Source organism: Vespula pensylvanica, chromosome 16 (genome assembly GCF_014466175.1).
Source record: "Vespula pensylvanica isolate Volc-1 chromosome 16, ASM1446617v1, whole genome shotgun sequence".
Classification (NCBI taxonomy): Eukaryota; Metazoa; Arthropoda; class Insecta; order Hymenoptera; family Vespidae; genus Vespula; species Vespula pensylvanica.
In genome coordinates this window covers 2,588,298-2,608,250 of record NC_057700.1, presented here as the reverse complement: position 1 = coordinate 2,608,250, position 19,953 = coordinate 2,588,298, and the positions used below count along the sequence as shown (strand labels likewise).

Sequence of the window (19,953 nt, the reverse complement as noted above, 5' to 3'; positions counted from 1 at the left end):
TTCTTGATAGTAGTAGTAGTAGTTAAGAGTAGAGTCACCGTTAGTCCGTGGGTCCTCGGATGCAGCAACCTCCTCGTGGTTGGACCTGGGTCGGTAGTACTTTTCTAAATTTAAATTATATAAGTACTACCGGGCGAATGGCTGCATATTAATTAATTTTAACTAAAGATTGAAGTGCATTACACATTTGTAATCATTATACTGTAGTATTTAGATAAATTAGATAGAATTTTAAATTGATTTCTTAGAGAGACGCGTAAAAATCATTCTTTGTTATTCACAATTTTTTATTATTTTTATATGCAATCTATTCGGTTATAGAAAAAATCAGACTATTTCCCAAGCACAAACACTAACTTTAAAATCGCATTGTACGCGATCAACATCCGTAGATCTGTGATATAATAATAATGAAATCAGGATGTGTCTTTAACATTTGCAATTTACATATTTCAAAGAAGAAATAAAAAATTTTCAGAAGATATAAAATATTCAGAAGATATAAGCTATATTAAAATAAGTAGAAAAAAGCGAACGATTAGAATCGCTTTCGTTATAATATACTTATTGTGTGAATATCTATTAATCGATATTATATTAATATAGAACTAGACAAGAAGCATAACAGAAATTATAATATCTGTGATTATTGAATTAATTATTCATTTATGATATTATATTAATTTTTGATACGAGTTGAAACTATATAGAGATTTAATTCTATTTTAATTTTACGCATATATTTCTGTTTTTTCTTTGTTTCTTAATATTTTTTGAATTCAATTAAAAGATGCAAATTAAATACACTAAGTTGATACGATAGACGCATGGTGGCGTTGATGTTCCCTACTTGCTCTTGTAGTTCAATTTTTTGTTCATAGATGTCGCTAAAGTCTCGTAGGTGACATACAAGAGGAAAGGAGAACAATTGGGTAGAAGGGAAAATTGTTTTTTTGTAATTTTCTCTTTTAATTTTTGTAAATAATCTTGAATAAAATATTATTTTGAAAGTAATTTATGTAGAATTTAATGTCTCTCAAATCTGCGATATCTATAGTAATTAATTATGAGCGATGGTAGCGCACCTATGAATAAAAAAGTGTAGTAGAAATTTTCTCTACATGTGGTATGACATTCTTTACATAATTTGAATTTAACCTATTACAAGTAAATGTTGGCAATAGTAATAGGTTAAGGACTATAAATATTTTAATAAATATTTAAAGAAATCTCTATACAATGGCTAAAATTGCAATACAAAACTATTTGCGAAAATGTAAATGTATTTGGTATATATATTTATATGTATATATATATATATATAAATCTAATTTTATAAAATGATTTAATATTAAAAATCATTAAAATAATGTTTTTCTCTTGTAAATTGTTATTATATAGTTCTTCGAGAACGAAATTCTTTACGAGCATTTGGATCAAATGTTTATCAAAAAGCAATGTCAACACAAGTTTCGCCTGAGCAAGAAGAAACAAATGGTATGTTTTATACATATGCATATATATATATATATTTTTTTTTACAGTTATTTATTTATTATTTATTGCATGCATTGTTTATTATTTGTCCATTAAAATAAATGTTATTTTTCAGACAAAATAAAAGACTCTGTTAATCCTTTGGAACACCCAGATTTTTTCCAAGTACATAATCTTTTTACCGTTAAAGATTTATTTAATGAAATGGTACATTATGGTCACAAGGAGGGCACTTTACATGATAATATGCGTCCATTTATATTTGGTTCTCGATTAGGACACTTGATAATAGATTTAAACCAAACAGCCGAACTTTTACGACAAGCATTGAATTTTACTGCTCATATTGCGTTACAAGGTGGATTAATTTTATTTATTTCCAAGAATCCTCCAACCACTTACATAATTGAAAAAACTGCTATGAATTGCCAAGAATATGCATTAACTAGAACCTGGAGACCTGGAACATTTACAGATTCCACTAAAATATTTCGATTAGAAACAAGATTACCTGATCTGTGTATATTTCTTCACACACTTGACAATGTCCTTACTCCACATCCTGCAATTATTCAAGCAGCAAAAATGTGCATACCTACTATTGGTATTGTCGATACAAATTGTAATCCTAATCTTATAACGTATCCTGTTCCTGGCAATGATGATACACCATGTGCCATTGAACTTTATTGTAAACTGTTTTGCGAGGCGATATTGCGTGGCAAAACTGCTAGAAAACTTATGTTACAAAAATAAAAATCTCTTAAAAAGTGATTTTATATATTTAATGTATAAACATGTAAAATACAATGTCTTCTTTAATACAACTTATTTATAGTGTATGTAATATTATATTTTATGTAATATATTGATTATTTTTATGAATATAGTATATTGCATAATTAGAAAATACAAACGGTCGTTAAAGTTTATTCGCATTTTTGGCATCTCGTAGATTCATTAAAAATCGTTTGCCCATGAACTTTATAAACCTTAAATTTAAAGAATCTTTTTAGTTTTACAATTAAATTAAAATCTTAAAACTTTTACAAAATTATTTAATTAATAAAATAATTTGAATTAAGAGTAAAATATATCTGTTGCATACACACCATTTACCCATATTCGGAAAATATGTTATTAAATATGCCACGAATAATGTAGATGATTGTGAAATCCATGCCTCAGAAACATTGTTTGCAATTGCAATTGCTGATAGTGTAGCACAACGTTCTACACTAACTTTATTTTTAGCTTTATCTGTTTCTACTCCAAATTTCTTGAAAATGACGCAATGATATTATTATTATTATTATTATTACATTATACAAATCATTATTTTATAAATATTTCTATAAATTATATAATTCGATATAAAGAAATAATCAAATTACCTCTCCTGATTTTTCTGTAAAAGCTTCTGCTAAAAAGTTTGTTTGAATTGGTCCAGGGCATATTATAGTAATAGAAGGAAAATTTTTGTCTAATTTTTCTACACGACAGGAATTAAAATAACCCTAAAAAGAAATAGAATATACAGATAATGTATAGACGAAATAAATCTTTTAATTTTTTACTTTCAAAAAATACTAACATGCAATGCATGTTTGCTACCGGTATAACTTGCAGAGTAAGGAGCTGGAAAAATTCCACTTAAACTGGATATAACTACAATCTGACCAAGATGGTTTTGTAAGAAATATTTCATTGCTATACGACTTAATGATAAGTATGAAAATACATTCAATTCAAACATTTCTCTATCCACACTTAATTCAATATTTTCCCAATGTGCTCTTTGACTTCGTCCTGCATTATTAACCAGTATGTCTAGCTGAAAATAAAATCTTTGCAATTATACATTACCAATCGTTTTTAGCAATTCTATATTTCTAATATCTTAAGTAATATTATAAGTATTATAATGAATAATATTTTTATATAGAAAAAAAAAGATCATTTATACCTTGCCAAACTTTTTAATAATTGTATCAAATGCTTCCTGATGTAAGTTTGTATTACAAACATCTAATGCAAGAACTAGGATATCGTTATCTTCCAAGTCAGGATTTTCTACAAGAAAACATTTAAGATTATAGAATTTATTTTTTTCAATAGATCATATATATCTACTATAGAAAAATTTTTATAATATTTCCACCATATTTCAAGGATAGTAAACAAATTATTTTTACCTTTTAAACAAGTATTTTTAACATCTTGTAATATTGACTCTCTCCTAGCAGATAATATTAATTTACATCCAGCTTTTGCTAATTCATACGCTAAATGTTCTCCAATCCCACTAGAAGCGCCAGTTATCCAGACAACTTTACTTTTCAATGTATCTACAAAATCAAAAATAATATGAAGATTTGATTTTTATCAATATTATATAAATTATTTATATTTATATATTTATTGATACTTACTAGTAGATTTTCCATATTTTGTTAATAAAGCAAGTTCTATATTACAATCCAAAAACCAGGGATAAATCAAATATAAAAGATTATAGCAGACATAGATGAGCCCAATAAATGTTAAAAGATCCATTTCTTTGGATTGGTATAAACAATTCTAGAAAACTTTATAAATAATAATTAATGTTTTGTATTCTTTAATTTTATTAAGAATATAATCTATATAGAGAAACTGGTACAAATAAAGTATTTGATGTTATACTTCTTTTACATCATACCATTATACTTATGTAAGCTACAAAGTAGAACTATTTTATGTTTATACATTTTATTAAAAAAGAAAAGCTATTTTATTTTAATAAATATCATAAAATAAAATTATCTAAACTGTTCTATCATTTATGAAGTAGATAATAAAATAGTTTAGATATGACCTTATGAATATATATTTCTTAATTGCGCAACAGACATTTTCCTACTTTTTGTGATAATAATGAAAAGTAAAGCGTACCTTATTTATTTTCTGACAACCACAAATATTTTGCAATTATTACTTATTGTATAAAAGGAAAAATAATTATTTTTATAAATTGATAAAAAACAATTAACTAACTAGATTTACGCAGTTTTAATTAACACTTAAGTAGAATTATTTGCAAAAGTTATTGGACGATAAATATATATTTCATTAGATTCAACGAATGATGAAACTCAATATCGCATTCCATAAGTTATTCGTCGAAAGAAGAATATTCCTTAAAGCTACTACTCAATGTATTTATAAATGTCTATATACAAAAAATTTTTTTGGACAATTCTTATTACATGTTGATAATTAAATATTCATTCGAAACGTAAAAAGATAAGAAGAAGAAGATACGACTTATCGATATTTTGAGGAAAGTTTTATATTTTTTTACCCAAGTAGCGTTTAAGTACAGTATATTATTAAGAGTGATTTTCATAAGAAAAGTCTCTTTCCAATCGTTACGTTCGATCTTTTATTCTTTGAATAATTCATTCATCACTAAAAACGATGAAGTATAGCGATACCGATAATTTATACAATATTTTTATTTATTTTCATTTTAAATATTAATGGTTCGACGTCGGTTCTCAAAACTATCGGAAAATGGATATGGATGATGATTTTGTATGTGTTAAGAACTTCGCGTAAAAAAAAATTTTACTTTGAAATATTTGAACAAATAATTTTTTTCATTATCAGTCTTTTTATTTCTGTCTCTTATTTCTTTTTTTTTCCTCTCTTTTTTTTCCTCTCTTTTTTTTTTTTTTTTTTAAAATTCATATCATTTTTCAAAGTGGACAGTGACTTTCGGAAAGATATCGTAAATGTTCTTGTGTATAATTTATATATGAAAAAATAAAATCGAGTCATCGTAATTTATTAGAAGCGGATTTAATATTGCGCTATGTAATAATTATTATCTGTGTGCAAAAAATTATGATCTTATACCATACAAGTTTTTATTTATCACTATAAAAAACTGAGTTGTAAGAAATTGACTTACAAAAAGCTGATTAGTAAAAAGCTAAATTGATATCAGACAATGTACGTGTGATCGTCACTTGAGATCCAGTTCAGGTGCGTAGTATGACATCGCATAGCTATGTTAAAATAACCTGCAATGTATAGATCTAGTAAAAAGATCTGCAATGTAACTATGTTTAACTTATAACGAGTCTGTAAACTATGACTCGTTATAATTCTCCTCGCATCGTTCGATTAAGTAATCTGTTATAACAAATAATTTATGCAAAAAGATAGCTTTCTAAATTTTTTCTTTCTTTCTTTCTTTCCTTTCCTTTTTTCTTTTGCTTTCGTATCAAGAAGTTAAAGAATTTTTCTTATTTATTTATTCATCTTTTATTTCACTGTTTTATGTTCATTATTTTATTACTTCACAATTTCTTCTCTAGCGAAAACAAGAGAAATAAAAAGTGGCTAAGCCAATAAATGATCTTAAATTTTTTAACAGACCGAGAGCTCTGATTTAAAAATAATCCAAAACTTTAGAAGAATCAAAATGGATTCTCGTCTCATCGAATTCATTCTATTCGGATCATTCGTTCACTCTTTTTTGTTGTATTAGAAGAAATCTTTGTTCGTTCATGATTCGTCTAATCCCAGAATTCAGCCAAGGGATCCTGGATACCCTTTTATCAATCGTGAACACCCAGTAGAACTAAGACTCTTAACACAACAAGTTCCAACACAGAGTGATGCGTTCAACTTATAACTTGATACTTTCCCAAGTTCTGTTATCTTACGTTCCTATCATTATCATGAGCTAAGGTTATCAATTACGATTCTTAAATAGGAATTTTGAGAGAGATTTATGCATACTTTTAAATCAGTCAAGTGCTCTCCTGATCGTGATGTCAGCAAAATGAAAAATCCATTTAGATTGACATATATGTCGTATATTATAAAAAATATAATACATAAACTATTACAACTAGTTATAATTTATAATATTTCTAGAAAATTTTAGAAAAGAATATAAGGATATTTACGGTCGCAACTATCAACATATATCGTACACCTGCTTTGAACAATTCTCAAGGAAATATTAATTGAAATTATTTTTTTATCAAATTACTATCATTGAAGATTACTAAAACGATTGAATCTTCCCCACTTGTTTTCATTCGTATTCGATTTATCTATATTGTAAGCTCGTATATGAAAGTAACGATAATGCGAGGATAAGAAAATACTCTCATCTCAAAAAAAAATATTGATACTTCGTTCAGACTGATAATATTTGTTTCACATTCTCGAGAAATTTCTTTTCAACGTGTAATAAGCAACGATTCGATAGAAAACGAAGAAGATGATTAGAACGAGTAGGTCGAACCAATATTGTTCATCCGTCAGTGCCAGTTCCTTAATTACTATTTTCGGTACACGAAATGGACAATATATGGTATTGTTAGAGCAATAAAGTTTCTCACGATCGTATCCGTACGTCGATTGAATCAAACCTTCAAAGGCGTACCTCATGTAACTAAAATAACTAAAGTAATAAAAGTATTTTGGCATGTGATTGAACATAACGAAACAACCCTGGAACAATAAAAATATGGCTATAAAGATTGAACTTATGAAGATACCATTCACGGGAGTGAGCAAAGTACCGATAATCAACCCGAAACTATCACCGATGATGGACGTCAGGCAAATGATCCCAAAGAACATGAGGAATCTAGTCAATTCCAGCGGTTGGCTGAGATAATATGAAATGGAACAGTAAGTGAAAGAAAACAATATTTGGATAGGTACATCAATTATCAGCAAAACAAAATAATAAGTTCTCAGCTGATACCAATTATTAAATTGCTCCTTCTTTATCATTTTTATTTCTAAAGGGATTTTCAATACAGCCGGTATCGCGCTGGTATAGGAAAGATACATAATCATACCAGAAATATATTTGATATTGTTCAAGGTTTTATCACTTTCGTTGCCGAAATTTAGGTAGAATGTACCGAGAAGTGTACCTATGAGAAAATGCATGAATACCTTGAGGTAAACTAAGTTCCAGTCCCTGTGGGATAATACGATGCTGCGATTGAGTAAAACTAAAAATTTCTTAAATTCGGACGGTGTGTTTATCAGGACGGTCGTTTTCTCTTTTTCTTTGTAATTTCGTCGAACGTTGTTGTCTTCGATTGCCGACAATTTCTCCAAGGAGTTTACTTCCGAGATCTTCCATTTATTCTCAACCAGTTCGACGAGTTGATCTCTGAAGTCTCCATATTCGTTGCTAACGACCTCTATTATATAGTCCGCGGGATTATGATATTTTGGACAGTGCAGACCTAAATTAGCAAAGTAGTCGATTGTGTTCTTGGCTGTTCCATCGTACATGCAACGTCCATCGGCTAGCAAGTAAATGTGATCGAACATTTCGTAAATAGTCGCGCTAGGTTGATGGATCGTACATATTATCGTCCTACCATCTCTCGCTAGATTCTGAAGCAATTTAACGCAATGAAAGGATGAATAGGAATCCAGGCCAGTCGTAGGCTCATCTAAAAACATAACCGGAGGATTATCGACCAGCTCCAACGCGATGCTAAGCCTCTTCTTCTGTCCACCGCTTAGTTTATTCGTATGTGTGTTCTTGTTATCTATTAAATCCAACCTATCTAGAATATCGTCGATTAGAATCTGTTTGGTATTCTGATTCAGATCGTTACCTATCTTCAAATTCGTTGATATCATCATTGCTTCGTTCACTGTAAATAGATTACGAAGGTAATTTTCTTGCAATATATAACAGGAGTATTTTCTACACTTGTTCCAAGGTTCCTTATCTCCTTTGTTATCGCGATAGTTTATCTTGCCCGCCAAGATCTTGTTTTCTTCGAATCCCGTCAAAATGTTCAATAACGTAGACTTCCCAGCTCCCGAGGGACCTACGATAGCACACATCTCGCCGGATTTGAAATACCCGTTGATCCCTTTAAGAATCCGTTTCTTTGGACCACGAAATCCATTCTGAACTTCGTACACCACATTGGAAAACTCGATGTCTATTGATTTAGATATTGACAGATTCAACTGCACTGATTTAGCATACATTGTGAACGCTTTTTTTTTTTCTTTCCTTTTTCTTCGTTCTCCCACTATCTAATAAAGAGTTTTACACGAGTTTTAATTTTTAATGAAAATAATATTTTCTTTCGAAACGGTTATTGTTATGTATATAATGTTTTTCAATCATGTGCTGTAATTTATGTACTAAAAGATGTCTACGTAGTACGTAGACATTTCAGAAGGCCTGGAGTTCCATATCCATAGGTTTCTAAACGAATGTTGAGTCAGTCCCGGGAAAATTGTCATCAGATGTATTCTAAAAATGTAATTAAAGTTTCACATGAACAAATCGTTCAGTTCGAATCGTATTGTTTTAAAAGAAATTAATCTAAGATAACGTCTAAAAATATAATAAGTGAATGTGATAATGTAACGAAAACTAGTGATGTGATGATGTAATGAAAACTAGTGATGTAATGATATAATGAAAACAAAAAAAAAAAGAATAAAAAAAGCAAGGAAAGAAATTGTATATAATGTATTATTTGTTTTTTTACTTTTCATTTAAATAAAGTATAATATTTACGATAAAGATCAATGACCTTTTTGTCTATGGATTTTTTACTTCAGACGACAGCAAAATTTATAATACTTTGATTTGATTAGAATTATTAGTATATATAATAGTGCTAAGTACAACAGTACCGGTTATAATAATTAGTATTTATATTACTGATAAGTAATATAAATAAAAATATAATAAAAATGATTAAATTTATCAGAATTGAAATAGAGCTGCGTTGGCTCAATATTACTTAGTATTAGATTAACTTGCCATACGAAATTCGATGAACTTTCAAGACTTATCGACGAATATAAGATTATTAATTATTATCGATAAAGTAATGATTATTTTTTATATACTTCATATAATTAATATACCTAATATCTAAACTATTTTTATAATTTTATGAAATTAAAATTGTTATGTATGCACATCAAATATGTAATATTAATAAGTAAATGTTGAAGTTAAATTATATTATATTCAAAGAATAATTTTATTTATTGTATTTTCTTATTAATTACGTAGCCAATGCTTATAGCAATGAAAAATTTAGATCGCTTGATGATTGCTAAAAGAAAAAGAAATTATAACATTTTTCGTCATAATTAATAATTTTATATTTTGTTGCATAAAATAAAACATACCAATTAATTAATAGAGCCACTGTAATATCTCTGTCAAAACAAACTGCTAGAAATTCCGAATCAGGGAAAATAACGAGATTAAAAATAATCAAAAAAAATTTCGATTAAATATCACTGATGAATCACCAAGAAGCACTTTCTTTCACACTTAAATAACAACAGTTTTTAAAGATTCAATAGATATGACGTGTTTAATATTAATGATTTTCTCTTTTTTAAATAATATATGCGACCATATTTGTTATAAAAGAAAAAACAGTATCGGCTTTCAACGCCATCAACGCAATTGTATCATACGTATTCGCTGTAAGAAATGAATCACATCTCGTGAAGCTTTGCCTTTTATAGAAACGATAAAATTTGCATAACAGCATTTATATTTTTACAATGAACGAGTTATATTTAATGGTCCTGCACAATCTCGCTGTAGGAGCAAAAATCAGTCCTTATTTATTAATTATCAAGGAATATAAATTATGGATAAATAATCATCGATTACGTCGGAATTTAATCTTCATTCTACGGAAATGTATTTCTTTTTTTTTTTTTGCAATAACGAAAGATTATCTTAAGGTCATCTGAATAATCAAATAACTTAAGCCAGATAAACGTAAGTAAATAAACGACGAAAATTTAATGAATAACTTATTACGATATACGTACACACACAGATACACACACACACACACACACACACACATATTGTATGAAATAAAATATGTAAGTTATGAAAACTGTATCTCATGATATTAAATCGAGTTTTTATAATAAACATGTAAAATATCTTAGAATATATGACGATATCCACCGATCTAATAACAATTAATAATATATTAAGTGTAATCAGATTTTGCATAAATTTTAATAAGTAAGAATTCTATTTTATCAATATGTACTTATATTGTCGTGATTAATGATTCTTAAAATTTTCATATTCGTCAATTAACGACATCTATCATATATTCTGCAGGAGTATAATTAATTGTTTTGAACAATATAGATCGACGTTAGCGAAATAATTGATTGTGGTTTTTTCTTGTACATGCAATATTCATCGGCTTGTAAATATACGTCATCTATAGATCTCGTAAATGGCTAAGCTAATAATCATGTAGATTCTACTCGTTTAAAAACATACTCGGAAGATTATCGAACCGTGTTTAGACTTTTCTTTTGATCACTGTTCAGTTTATTCGTACGTGTGTTCTTGTTCTTCGTAAAATCTAGCGTATCTGGAATATCGTTTATTAGAATCTGTTTCTGGTCTTTCGATTCATATTGTTCAATTGTCTTCAAATTGGCTAAATATCGTCATTGCTTCGTTAAATTAGAAAGATAATCTTCTTATAGTTATAACAGGAATATTTTGCATGCTTATTCAAAGATTTCTTTTTTCCTTTTTTATCGAGATAAAACACCTTGATACATGTAAATGATTATACAAAATGTTTGAGGAACTGTCTGTTTGGAGCACGAAATTTATTTTGAATTTCTTACATCACGTGGAATAGTTCGATGTCTATCGACTTAAACATTGACAATTGCGTTACATTATTACATATCGTGAATATTGTTTTTTTCCTTCTTTGATTATCTGTTTATTCTTCTTAATTTTTTCTTGGATAATTTATATCAAAATATTTCTACTATATAACAGTGCTGCATTTGTCATTAGCTCTTCTGAAGTGGATAAATCTAGTTATGGATACAACTTTTTTAATCATCTAATAGCACCACAATGTCATGTATATACATTGAATATTAATTAAAACTATTTTTCTTTGCATTTACTATTACTACTGCTTCTCGAAAAACTTTCAAGATAACACTGGAAAAATTAATATCATATAGGAATAAAAATTTAATAGACGAATTATTCAGTTTGAATTGTGTTGTTGTTTATTTTCTATTATTTCTATCTTGAAAATAAGATTTTTTTCTAGAGACTTTTAACATAACATCAACGATAAAAACATATTCTATTTTTATACAGATTCTTTCCTGTAGATAAAAGAAAGAGAGAGAAACAGATAGTAATTAATAATGTCTAGACTAAAACTGAATCACGAATATGTATACATATAATTAATAACAACTGATATATAATTACCTCAACAAAAGCTAAAATCGAATTTCGCGCGATATGATGAAATTGTTTGATGTGCCATCTATTAGAACTTCGAATCCTTACCGACTCGCTGGCCGATTGTCGATAAGTAACTGACCGACAAAATATATTATCAATAAATTAATGATATATTTTTTATATACACATGGAGCATTCATACGATAAAAATTTCTTTTCGCAATTTAAAATCTTTAAACAAAAGGATGAATTGCTTAAAATAATTCAATGAGGAGAACAATATTGGAAATAATATTTCTTGCTAATTAAATCGACCAATTCGTATCGATTTAATGAAAAAATAATTACATGGATAACACTTTCTATTGGAACTTCTTAACAACGTAATTCTACAAAAAAAAAAAAAAAAAAAAAAAAAAGAAAAGAAAAGAAAAAAAAAGAATGAGAAAGAGCATTTATAATTAAGTGTCTGTCAGTCGATTATATCAGCGTTTAATTAAAATGCAATTTGCAGTAAAAAGCAAAGGAAGAATTTTTTTTATCAAATTTTTATCTATTATTTATATCTATTTATTTATTATATATATATATTATTTTTATTATATAAATTATATCATATATATCATTATCGTTATTGTTCATGTTGCCATTTCAAGTTAACGATAAATTTCTTTTCAACGTAAAGTATGAAACGATTCGATAGAAAACAAAAAATACGATTAGAATTAATAAGTTATGAGAATATTTCCCATCGTCGATTCCAAGCTCTTTAAAAATAATTTTCGGATTGAGAAATATACAATATGTTAGATCGTCGGAATTTGGAAATTTCTCGCGATTATATCCGTAGATCGATTGTATGAAACCTTCTAGAGTGTATCTCGAGTAACTCAAGTAACTGAAATAATAGAGATATTTTGGCATGTGATTGAATAAAATAATACCACCATCGAACAATAATAATATGGACATGATGACCGAACCTATGAAGGTACCGTTCACGGGATTGACCAAAGTACCTATTAGAAATCCAAAGGTATCAGCAATGGAGGTTGTCATGGCACTGATCCCAAAAAACATGAGAAATCTATTCAACTCGAGCAGTTGACCACTGAGTAAGTATGAAATTGAACAGGTAACAAGAGAACAAAATATTTTTATAGGTAGATCAGTTATTAGCAAAGAGAAATAATAAGTTCTAAGTTGATACCAATTGTTGAATAATTCCTTCTTCAATATCGCCAACTCCAAAGGTATTTTCAATATGGCCGTTATCATATTGGTGTAAGAAAAAAAAAGAGATATTACAACAAAGTATTTGATATTGGTAAAGGATTCCTGACAATTGACACCGACATTTAAAAAAAATAAACCGAGAAATATACCTATGAGAAAATGAACGAATATTTTCAGATAAATCAACGTCCAATCCCTGTTTAATGGTATCAAGGAACTTTTGATTAAAATCCAAAATCTTTTGTATTCCGAGAGTGTTTTAATCACGACGATCGTTTCCTCCTCTTCGTTGTAATCAATTTGTCGAATGTCCTTATACTCGATCGTCGACAATTTATCTTTAAATCGCCAGACTGCTTTGTTATTCTCGTTCGCTTCTATTAACCGATCGTTGAAATTTCCATATTCTTTGGTAACTATTTCTATCATGTAGTCCGCGGGATTGTGATATTTAGGACAATGCAGATCTAAATTGGCGAAATACTTTACTGTGTTTTTCGGTGCTCCCTCGTACATACAACGTCCATCAGCTAGCAAGTAAATGTGATCGAACGTCTCGTAAATACTCGCGCTAGGCTGATGTATCGTACAAATTATCGTTCTATCGTTTTTTGCCAATTTCTTTAACATTTTAACGCATTGAAGACAAAAGTATGAATCCAAGCCGGTCATTGGTTCGTCTAAAAATATAATGGAAGGATTTTCAACCAATTCCAACGCTACGCTCAATCTTTTCTTCTCTCCGCCGCTTAATTCATTTATACGTGTGTATTTATTCTTTATTAGATCCAACGTATCTAATATTTCATCGATTATTATACGTTTGCTGTTTTGATCGATATCGCTATCCATTTTTAAATTAGCCGATATCGTCATAATTTCGATAACTGTATATAAATTCGGAAGATGATCCTCTTGCAATATATAACAGGAATATCTTTTATATTCGTTCCAGGTAATCTTATTTCGTTTTTTATTGATATAATTTATTTTGCCTGTCAAATGATTCTTGTCTTTTATAAATCCCGTTAATATGTTTAATAATGTCGATTTACCAGCACCCGATGGACCCATTATAGCGGTCATTTCGCCGGATTTGAAATACCCGTTGATCCCTTTAAGGATCTGTTTCTTTGGACTACGAAATCCATTCTGAATTTCGTACACCACATTGGAAAACTCGATGTCTATCGATTTAGACATCGACAATGATTTACCATACATTGTGAACGCTTGTCTTTTTTCTCTTCCCTTTTTCTTTGTTCTCTCACTATCTGATAGAGTTTTACTCGCGCTAATTTTTGATGAAAATGATATTTTCTTTCAAAGTGGTTAAATATTGTTAAGTATATAACGTTTTTCAATCACATACTGTGACTTACGTAGTAAGATATCGAATGTTAATTATTGATATTTCAGAAGGCCTGTATTTCCATATCCATTGACTTCTAAACGAACGTTGAATCAGTTCCGAGAAAATTGGCATCAGATGAGCTCTAAAAATAAAAAATAAAGTAAAACAATATAAAATAAAGTTTCAAATGAACAAATCGTAAAGTTCGAACCGTTTTTCTTTTAAAAAAATTAATTCAAGATAACGTCTAGAAATATAATGAGTGAATGTGATGATCTGATGAAAACAGAAAAAAAAAAACCAGGAAAGAAATTGTATTGTCTGTTTTTTATTTTTCATTTAAATATGATATCATGACAATTGCTAAAAGAAAAAATAGTGACAGTTTTCGTCATAACTAATAATTTAACATTTTGTTCTAGAAAATAAAACATACCAATTAATCAGTAGAGGCACTGTAACATCTCTGTCAAAGTAAAATGATAGAATTCCGAATCAGGGAAAATAACGAGATTAAAAATAATCAAACAAAGTTTAGATTATATATCACTAACTAATCACCAAAATGCACTTTCTCTCACTTGAATAACAATAGTTTTGAAAGATTCAATAGATGTGACGTATTTAATATTAACGATTTTCTCAGTCTTAAATATCTCTGCGATGTAAAAGAAAAAATCTGCAGTATCATTTCTCAACGCCATTAACACAGTTTTATCATACGTATTCGCTGCAACAAATGAACCATATCTCGTGAAGCTTTGGTTTTTATACAAAAGATAAACAAAGGAAAAATTTCCATAACTGCATTTGTATTTTTACGATAATCGAGTTTACTTCATAAACCTGCGGAGTGTCATTGTAAGAGCAAAAAATAGTTTTTCTTCTATAATTACCAAGAAATATAAATTACGAATTGTCGCAAATCGATTATGTCGCAATCTAATTTTTTTATTTTACGAAAATATTTTCTTTTCCTGCAGAAATGAAGGAATGTGTTAAAGTCACGTGAATAATTAGATGGCCTAAGTTAATTAACATGAATAAATGACGATAATTTAACGAATAACTTATGAAATATATATATATATATCACATATCATAATTACACACATATTATATAAGATGGAATATATACAAGATGGAATATATAAACTATAAAAACTTCGTATCTCGTCATATTATTTTCCATAATATGTTTATAAAATATGTAAAAGTATGTAATGATATTCAGACGATAACTAATAATATATTTATATTATGAAAAAAATTGTTTTTGATCTTACCTTCTGTATCATTATGATTCACAAACATCAAGATCATTATACTATTAAATAATATAAAACACGACTGGGTAAATAAGGAAATATTTCCATATGTACGAGATGATAAGAATAGTTACAAACTAATATCAAATAATATCTTCAATATTCAGATAATGGAGATCCAAATTGCTGTGTCGAATGTTTAATTCGAGGAGTGAATGCTAAAACACGAAGATCATATATATATATATATATTTATATATATATATATTTATATATATATACACATATATGCTTACGTATATATACGTATTATATATATTGCAAATACTACATTTTATTTAACAATTATTTTTTTAACATTGAACACGGAATTCCTGAAAATGCTGATTACCGTGAAATTATATATCGTTCCTTTTATTTCCTTTCTTGCAACTTTTCTGACGAAACCGTAGCATTTTACATTTAAACATTGTTATAATTTTGTCACGTATATTAAATATAATACCAATAATAATAAGTATCAGCCTAATCAAGGTAGTTCGTGTCGTTTAAAATCAATAAAAGGTAAATGATAATAAAGAAAGACAAGATATGACACGAATTTTCTTGATTACCCGATATTCGTAAGAGTTTGATCAACTCCTTCGATAATAACATTTATTTCAAAATATTTTAGAGACTAATAACAATAACAATAATGTTCTTTTATTTTTTACGTAGAATTACGAATGAATTAGATGTATACGAAAAGAAAAAAGGGAAGTTATCATTTAAAAAAAAATAATGCAATTACAAAATGCATTCGTTCTGAACAATTCATTTCTTCTAATATCGATCACGAAAAAAAAACTACTTTGCATTAGAATTGCATAAACAACTATATATAATTTTATTTCTTTAACATAAATATCCATTCGTGAATACATGGTTTAAAGGTCTCGATGGCTCAGTGATTCTAAGCAGTCGTCCGGAGAGCGAAAGATCCGGGTTCGAATCCCGGTCCAGAGCAACCCCGGATTGTCCCCAGTTTTTTCGCGGATCCTTCTTTCTATTGTGAAAAATTTAATTTGCCAATCGTGATTAACTGGAGCAATCACGGGGTCCCTGGGTAGCTTAAAGGAATTTTAGAGCAGTCGCCCGGTAAACATATAAAGACTTCCAAAGAATCACTATAGCCTGTTTCAAGATCGTATATTTTTTTATTTTTTGCAAATTCTCTACATCAATTACTTGCTAACTATTATGTGTGTATTCGTTGCACAGTTTAAATATATTGATGAATATATATACATATATATATAAATATTTGTAGTTTATATATATATATGTATTATATATATGTATATATATATATATATATATAGGAATTCTTTCTTACCGTATCGAAATACATATATCCCATTTAAATGAGTATATTAAAATGATAATCGATTAGTTATTTAACTTAATTATTTTAACAAATCATTAACAATTATATAAATAATCTGTATTAATAATATATTATTTAGAAAAGTTCTAATGGAACTTATCGAATTTGAAATACAACTGAAATAATAAAATAAAAAATGTAACGTAAGCAAGGATCAAAAGAAAAAGTAATAATTGATTACTCGATAGTAAAATAATTTGAAAGAAAATTTTGATTTTGTTTTTCTCTCTAATTTGTCTCGGTAAATGTAAATGTGAGATATTTATTACATAACGAGACACATATATAGTAGTAGATGATGTAAGATGAATCGTATATTATCTATATATATAAATGTGTTGAAAGGACAATAATGGATAACATTTTCTTTATAACAATAATCTATTCACAACAATGATATGATAAAGTAATATATATCCATAGATAACAATTTTGTTCGGGGAAACAGTGTACAATTTTGGGTTACATACATAACAACACGATGACTTTTACACAAAAAGCACGCGAACACTCCACTCGGTTATGCTCATTTTGATTACTTTTTTTCTTCTTTGCGAGGGGTGGGAGGCTAATATATAATTTCTTTTGTGTGTGTATCTATATGTATATATATATATATATACACACATACACACACATATATATACACATATATATTTTTTTTTGTTTTTTCTTTACGTATACGTGCAAATTGCGCAATCACGTTCATACACATTTTATTATTAGGCTCGGCTATAATTCGTAGAGAAATTTGTTTATAAATTATTTTTAATTCTAATATAACATGACTACATCTTTGTTTGCAACTTTGTTTTCGTTATTTTTCCTTTGTATGTGTATTTGTGTATTTATGTGTGTATGCATGCATGTTGTGTGTGCGTGTGTGTGTTTGTAAATGGACTTTTCTTTTTTCTTCCTCTTTCAATAAACGTTTATCTTTCCTTTCTTTCCTTCGACACATTGTATATATGTATATAATATAATAAATAAATATTATTCATTCCCTTTCATTCGTTAAATCAATTTCATTCATAAAATCAATCACACAATAGTCACATAACAAGTGAAAATCATCTGACGAATGATCACGATGAGATCGACGTAATGTTTTTGAGAAAAATAAAAGAAAAAAAAAAAAAAAAAAAAAGAAAGAAAGAGATGGAAGCAGCTTTGGTAGTTACATGCGTATATGTAGGTGTGTATATAAGTTTAAATAAAATAAAAATAAAAAGAAAAATAAAAAGATGCAGAAAAAAGTAACTATTATTTTTGGAGATCGGATTAATTTTTTTCTTTTTTCGATCGATATATCGATTCACATCGATCCTAGTAAACGACCAGAAAAAATAAAAAAAGGATTATAAGTATGTATTTTATCTATTTACTTTTATATGTATTTCATTACGTAGATCGTTTAAAAATATTTATCGAAGAATGTATCTACTTATGTTCTTTTTTCTTCTTCCACAATAAAAATGTAATTTTCGCTGGCGATTGAATAATTAGTTAACTTATTAATTGATCTTCATCGATCAATTGATTGATTGATTGATTGATTCATTGATTCATTGATTAAATTTACGACTACAGTATATGTATACAGATTCTTTTTTATTTTCCTTTTTTTATTTTCTAATTGGTCACAACGTACTGCTCGGATTGTTTAAATGTTAACGCGTTAATTACCGAAAATGTTTACTAATACAATTAACAAGATGGATTACGTTTACTTTATTTTATTTTATTTCTTTTTTTTATTTTTCTTTTATTTTATTTATTTATTTTTTTTTTTTTAATTAACGACGAAGCAACGATGGCATAAGCATTATTATTATTATTACTATTAATATTTGTTGATCGATAAAATTTAATTCGCTAAATTAAAGATTGACTATCACATTATGTATATGTATATGTATGTATATATTGAAAATCGTTTAAAATTTTCTAACGAAAATTTTATATATATATATATATATATATATATATATATATATATCTTCGTTCTAAGCCATCATCTTCTTTATATTTGTATAAAAAATGTTTACTACGTATGTGTATATGTATACATGTACTTTCGTGTTTTCTTTTTAATCTATTATTTGTTTTTTTTTTATCCATTTTCTTATCATAATTCTTATCTATAAGAACATGAAAATTCTTACAGACTTTCTTGATATGCAAAGATCGCTACTAGTAAGTGTGATCGAAAAATCAAATAAATGTGATACAGTAGCGATCGAATTAGATTCGAATTAAGATTCTACGATCAAACAGTTTGAAGTTATTTATAAATTACTAATGATTCTTTGCTATATAAAAAAAAAAAAGAAAATTAAAAAAAGGAATAAAAAATCCCACTCTTACAATGCGTAATACGTCCGACTCTTAACTAACAACACGTGTCATTATAATATGCCATATATTATAAAATGACAAGAAAAAATTTAGTATATAGCACCGCGTGTATACTATTATATTTCATTTATATTCATGCCTCTTACACTCATGCAAATCTATAATAAAGATAATTTTTAATCAGAGAATGTGTATATGTTTGTGTCTATATATATATATATATATATATATATATATATATATATATATATATATATATTGCTATCATAGTTATTAACTATAATAACATTTTTTTAATAAGTATTTATATTATTAACAAATTGTTATATAATGTTATAACTTTACATTATAAATGTGGGAGAGAGGTAATATCCCAATAAAATTGCACGCCTAAACGAATATTCGAAGAAAAAGAAAAGGAAACAAAAATATTGCATTAATAAAATCTTTGAAAATTCGTAACAAAAAAAAAAAAGAAACAAATTAATTCATATATTTTTCATATATATATATATATATAAAT

At 27.5% G+C, this 19,953-nt stretch overlaps 4 protein-coding genes across 9 annotated transcripts; 1 reads left to right on the top strand and 3 right to left on the bottom strand.

Annotated features, from left to right (window-relative positions):
• Positions 1 to 1,071: 1,071 nt before the first annotated feature.
• Positions 1,072 to 2,328, top strand: LOC122634819 (28S ribosomal protein S2, mitochondrial). Its single transcript, XM_043824151.1, has 3 exons — positions 1,072 to 1,276; positions 1,402 to 1,497; positions 1,613 to 2,328. The coding sequence occupies exons 1-3, from the start codon at positions 1,240 to 1,242 to the stop codon at positions 2,251 to 2,253; spliced, it is 774 nt and encodes a 257-aa protein (XP_043680086.1). The 5' UTR covers positions 1,072 to 1,239; the 3' UTR covers positions 2,254 to 2,328.
• Positions 2,259 to 13,109, bottom strand: LOC122634818 (dehydrogenase/reductase SDR family member 7). Of its 4 annotated transcripts, none has more exons than XM_043824149.1 (8): positions 13,097 to 13,109; positions 3,930 to 4,085; positions 3,693 to 3,845; positions 3,464 to 3,570; positions 3,092 to 3,331; positions 2,892 to 3,014; positions 2,610 to 2,776; positions 2,259 to 2,489 (listed from the first exon to the last, which is right to left on the bottom strand). In XM_043824149.1, the coding sequence occupies exons 2-8, from the start codon at positions 4,051 to 4,053 to the stop codon at positions 2,420 to 2,422; spliced, it is 984 nt and encodes a 327-aa protein (XP_043680084.1). In that variant the 5' UTR covers positions 4,054 to 4,085; positions 13,097 to 13,109; the 3' UTR covers positions 2,259 to 2,419. The 4 variants fall into 4 exon arrangements, with proteins under 4 accessions (XP_043680084.1, XP_043680081.1, XP_043680082.1 ...); XM_043824146.1 differs by lacking the exon at positions 13,097 to 13,109 and adding an exon at positions 5,453 to 5,580; XM_043824147.1 differs by lacking the exon at positions 13,097 to 13,109 and adding an exon at positions 4,432 to 4,494.
• Positions 6,208 to 15,395, bottom strand: LOC122634816 (ATP-binding cassette sub-family G member 1-like). 3 transcript variants are annotated; one of them, XM_043824145.1, is made up of 3 exons: positions 9,700 to 10,220; positions 8,148 to 8,803; positions 6,208 to 7,979 (listed from the first exon to the last, which is right to left on the bottom strand). In XM_043824145.1, the coding sequence occupies exons 2-3, from the start codon at positions 8,530 to 8,532 to the stop codon at positions 6,715 to 6,717; spliced, it is 1,650 nt and encodes a 549-aa protein (XP_043680080.1). In that variant the 5' UTR covers positions 8,533 to 8,803; positions 9,700 to 10,220; the 3' UTR covers positions 6,208 to 6,714. The 3 variants fall into 3 exon arrangements, with proteins under 3 accessions (XP_043680080.1, XP_043680079.1, XP_043680078.1); XM_043824144.1 differs by lacking the exon at positions 9,700 to 10,220 and adding exons at positions 14,404 to 14,517; positions 14,812 to 15,395 and having other exon boundaries at positions 6,210 to 8,803; XM_043824143.1 differs by having other exon boundaries at positions 6,210 to 8,803; positions 9,700 to 10,219.
• LOC122634820 (ATP-binding cassette sub-family G member 4-like) lies at positions 12,344 to 13,090 on the bottom strand. Its single transcript, XM_043824152.1, has 2 exons — positions 12,769 to 13,090; positions 12,344 to 12,683 (listed from the first exon to the last, which is right to left on the bottom strand). Exons 1-2 carry the CDS (start codon positions 13,061 to 13,063, stop codon positions 12,676 to 12,678), a joined length of 303 nt encoding a protein of 100 aa, XP_043680087.1. The 5' UTR covers positions 13,064 to 13,090; the 3' UTR covers positions 12,344 to 12,675.
• Positions 15,396 to 19,953: the final 4,558 nt, after the last annotated feature.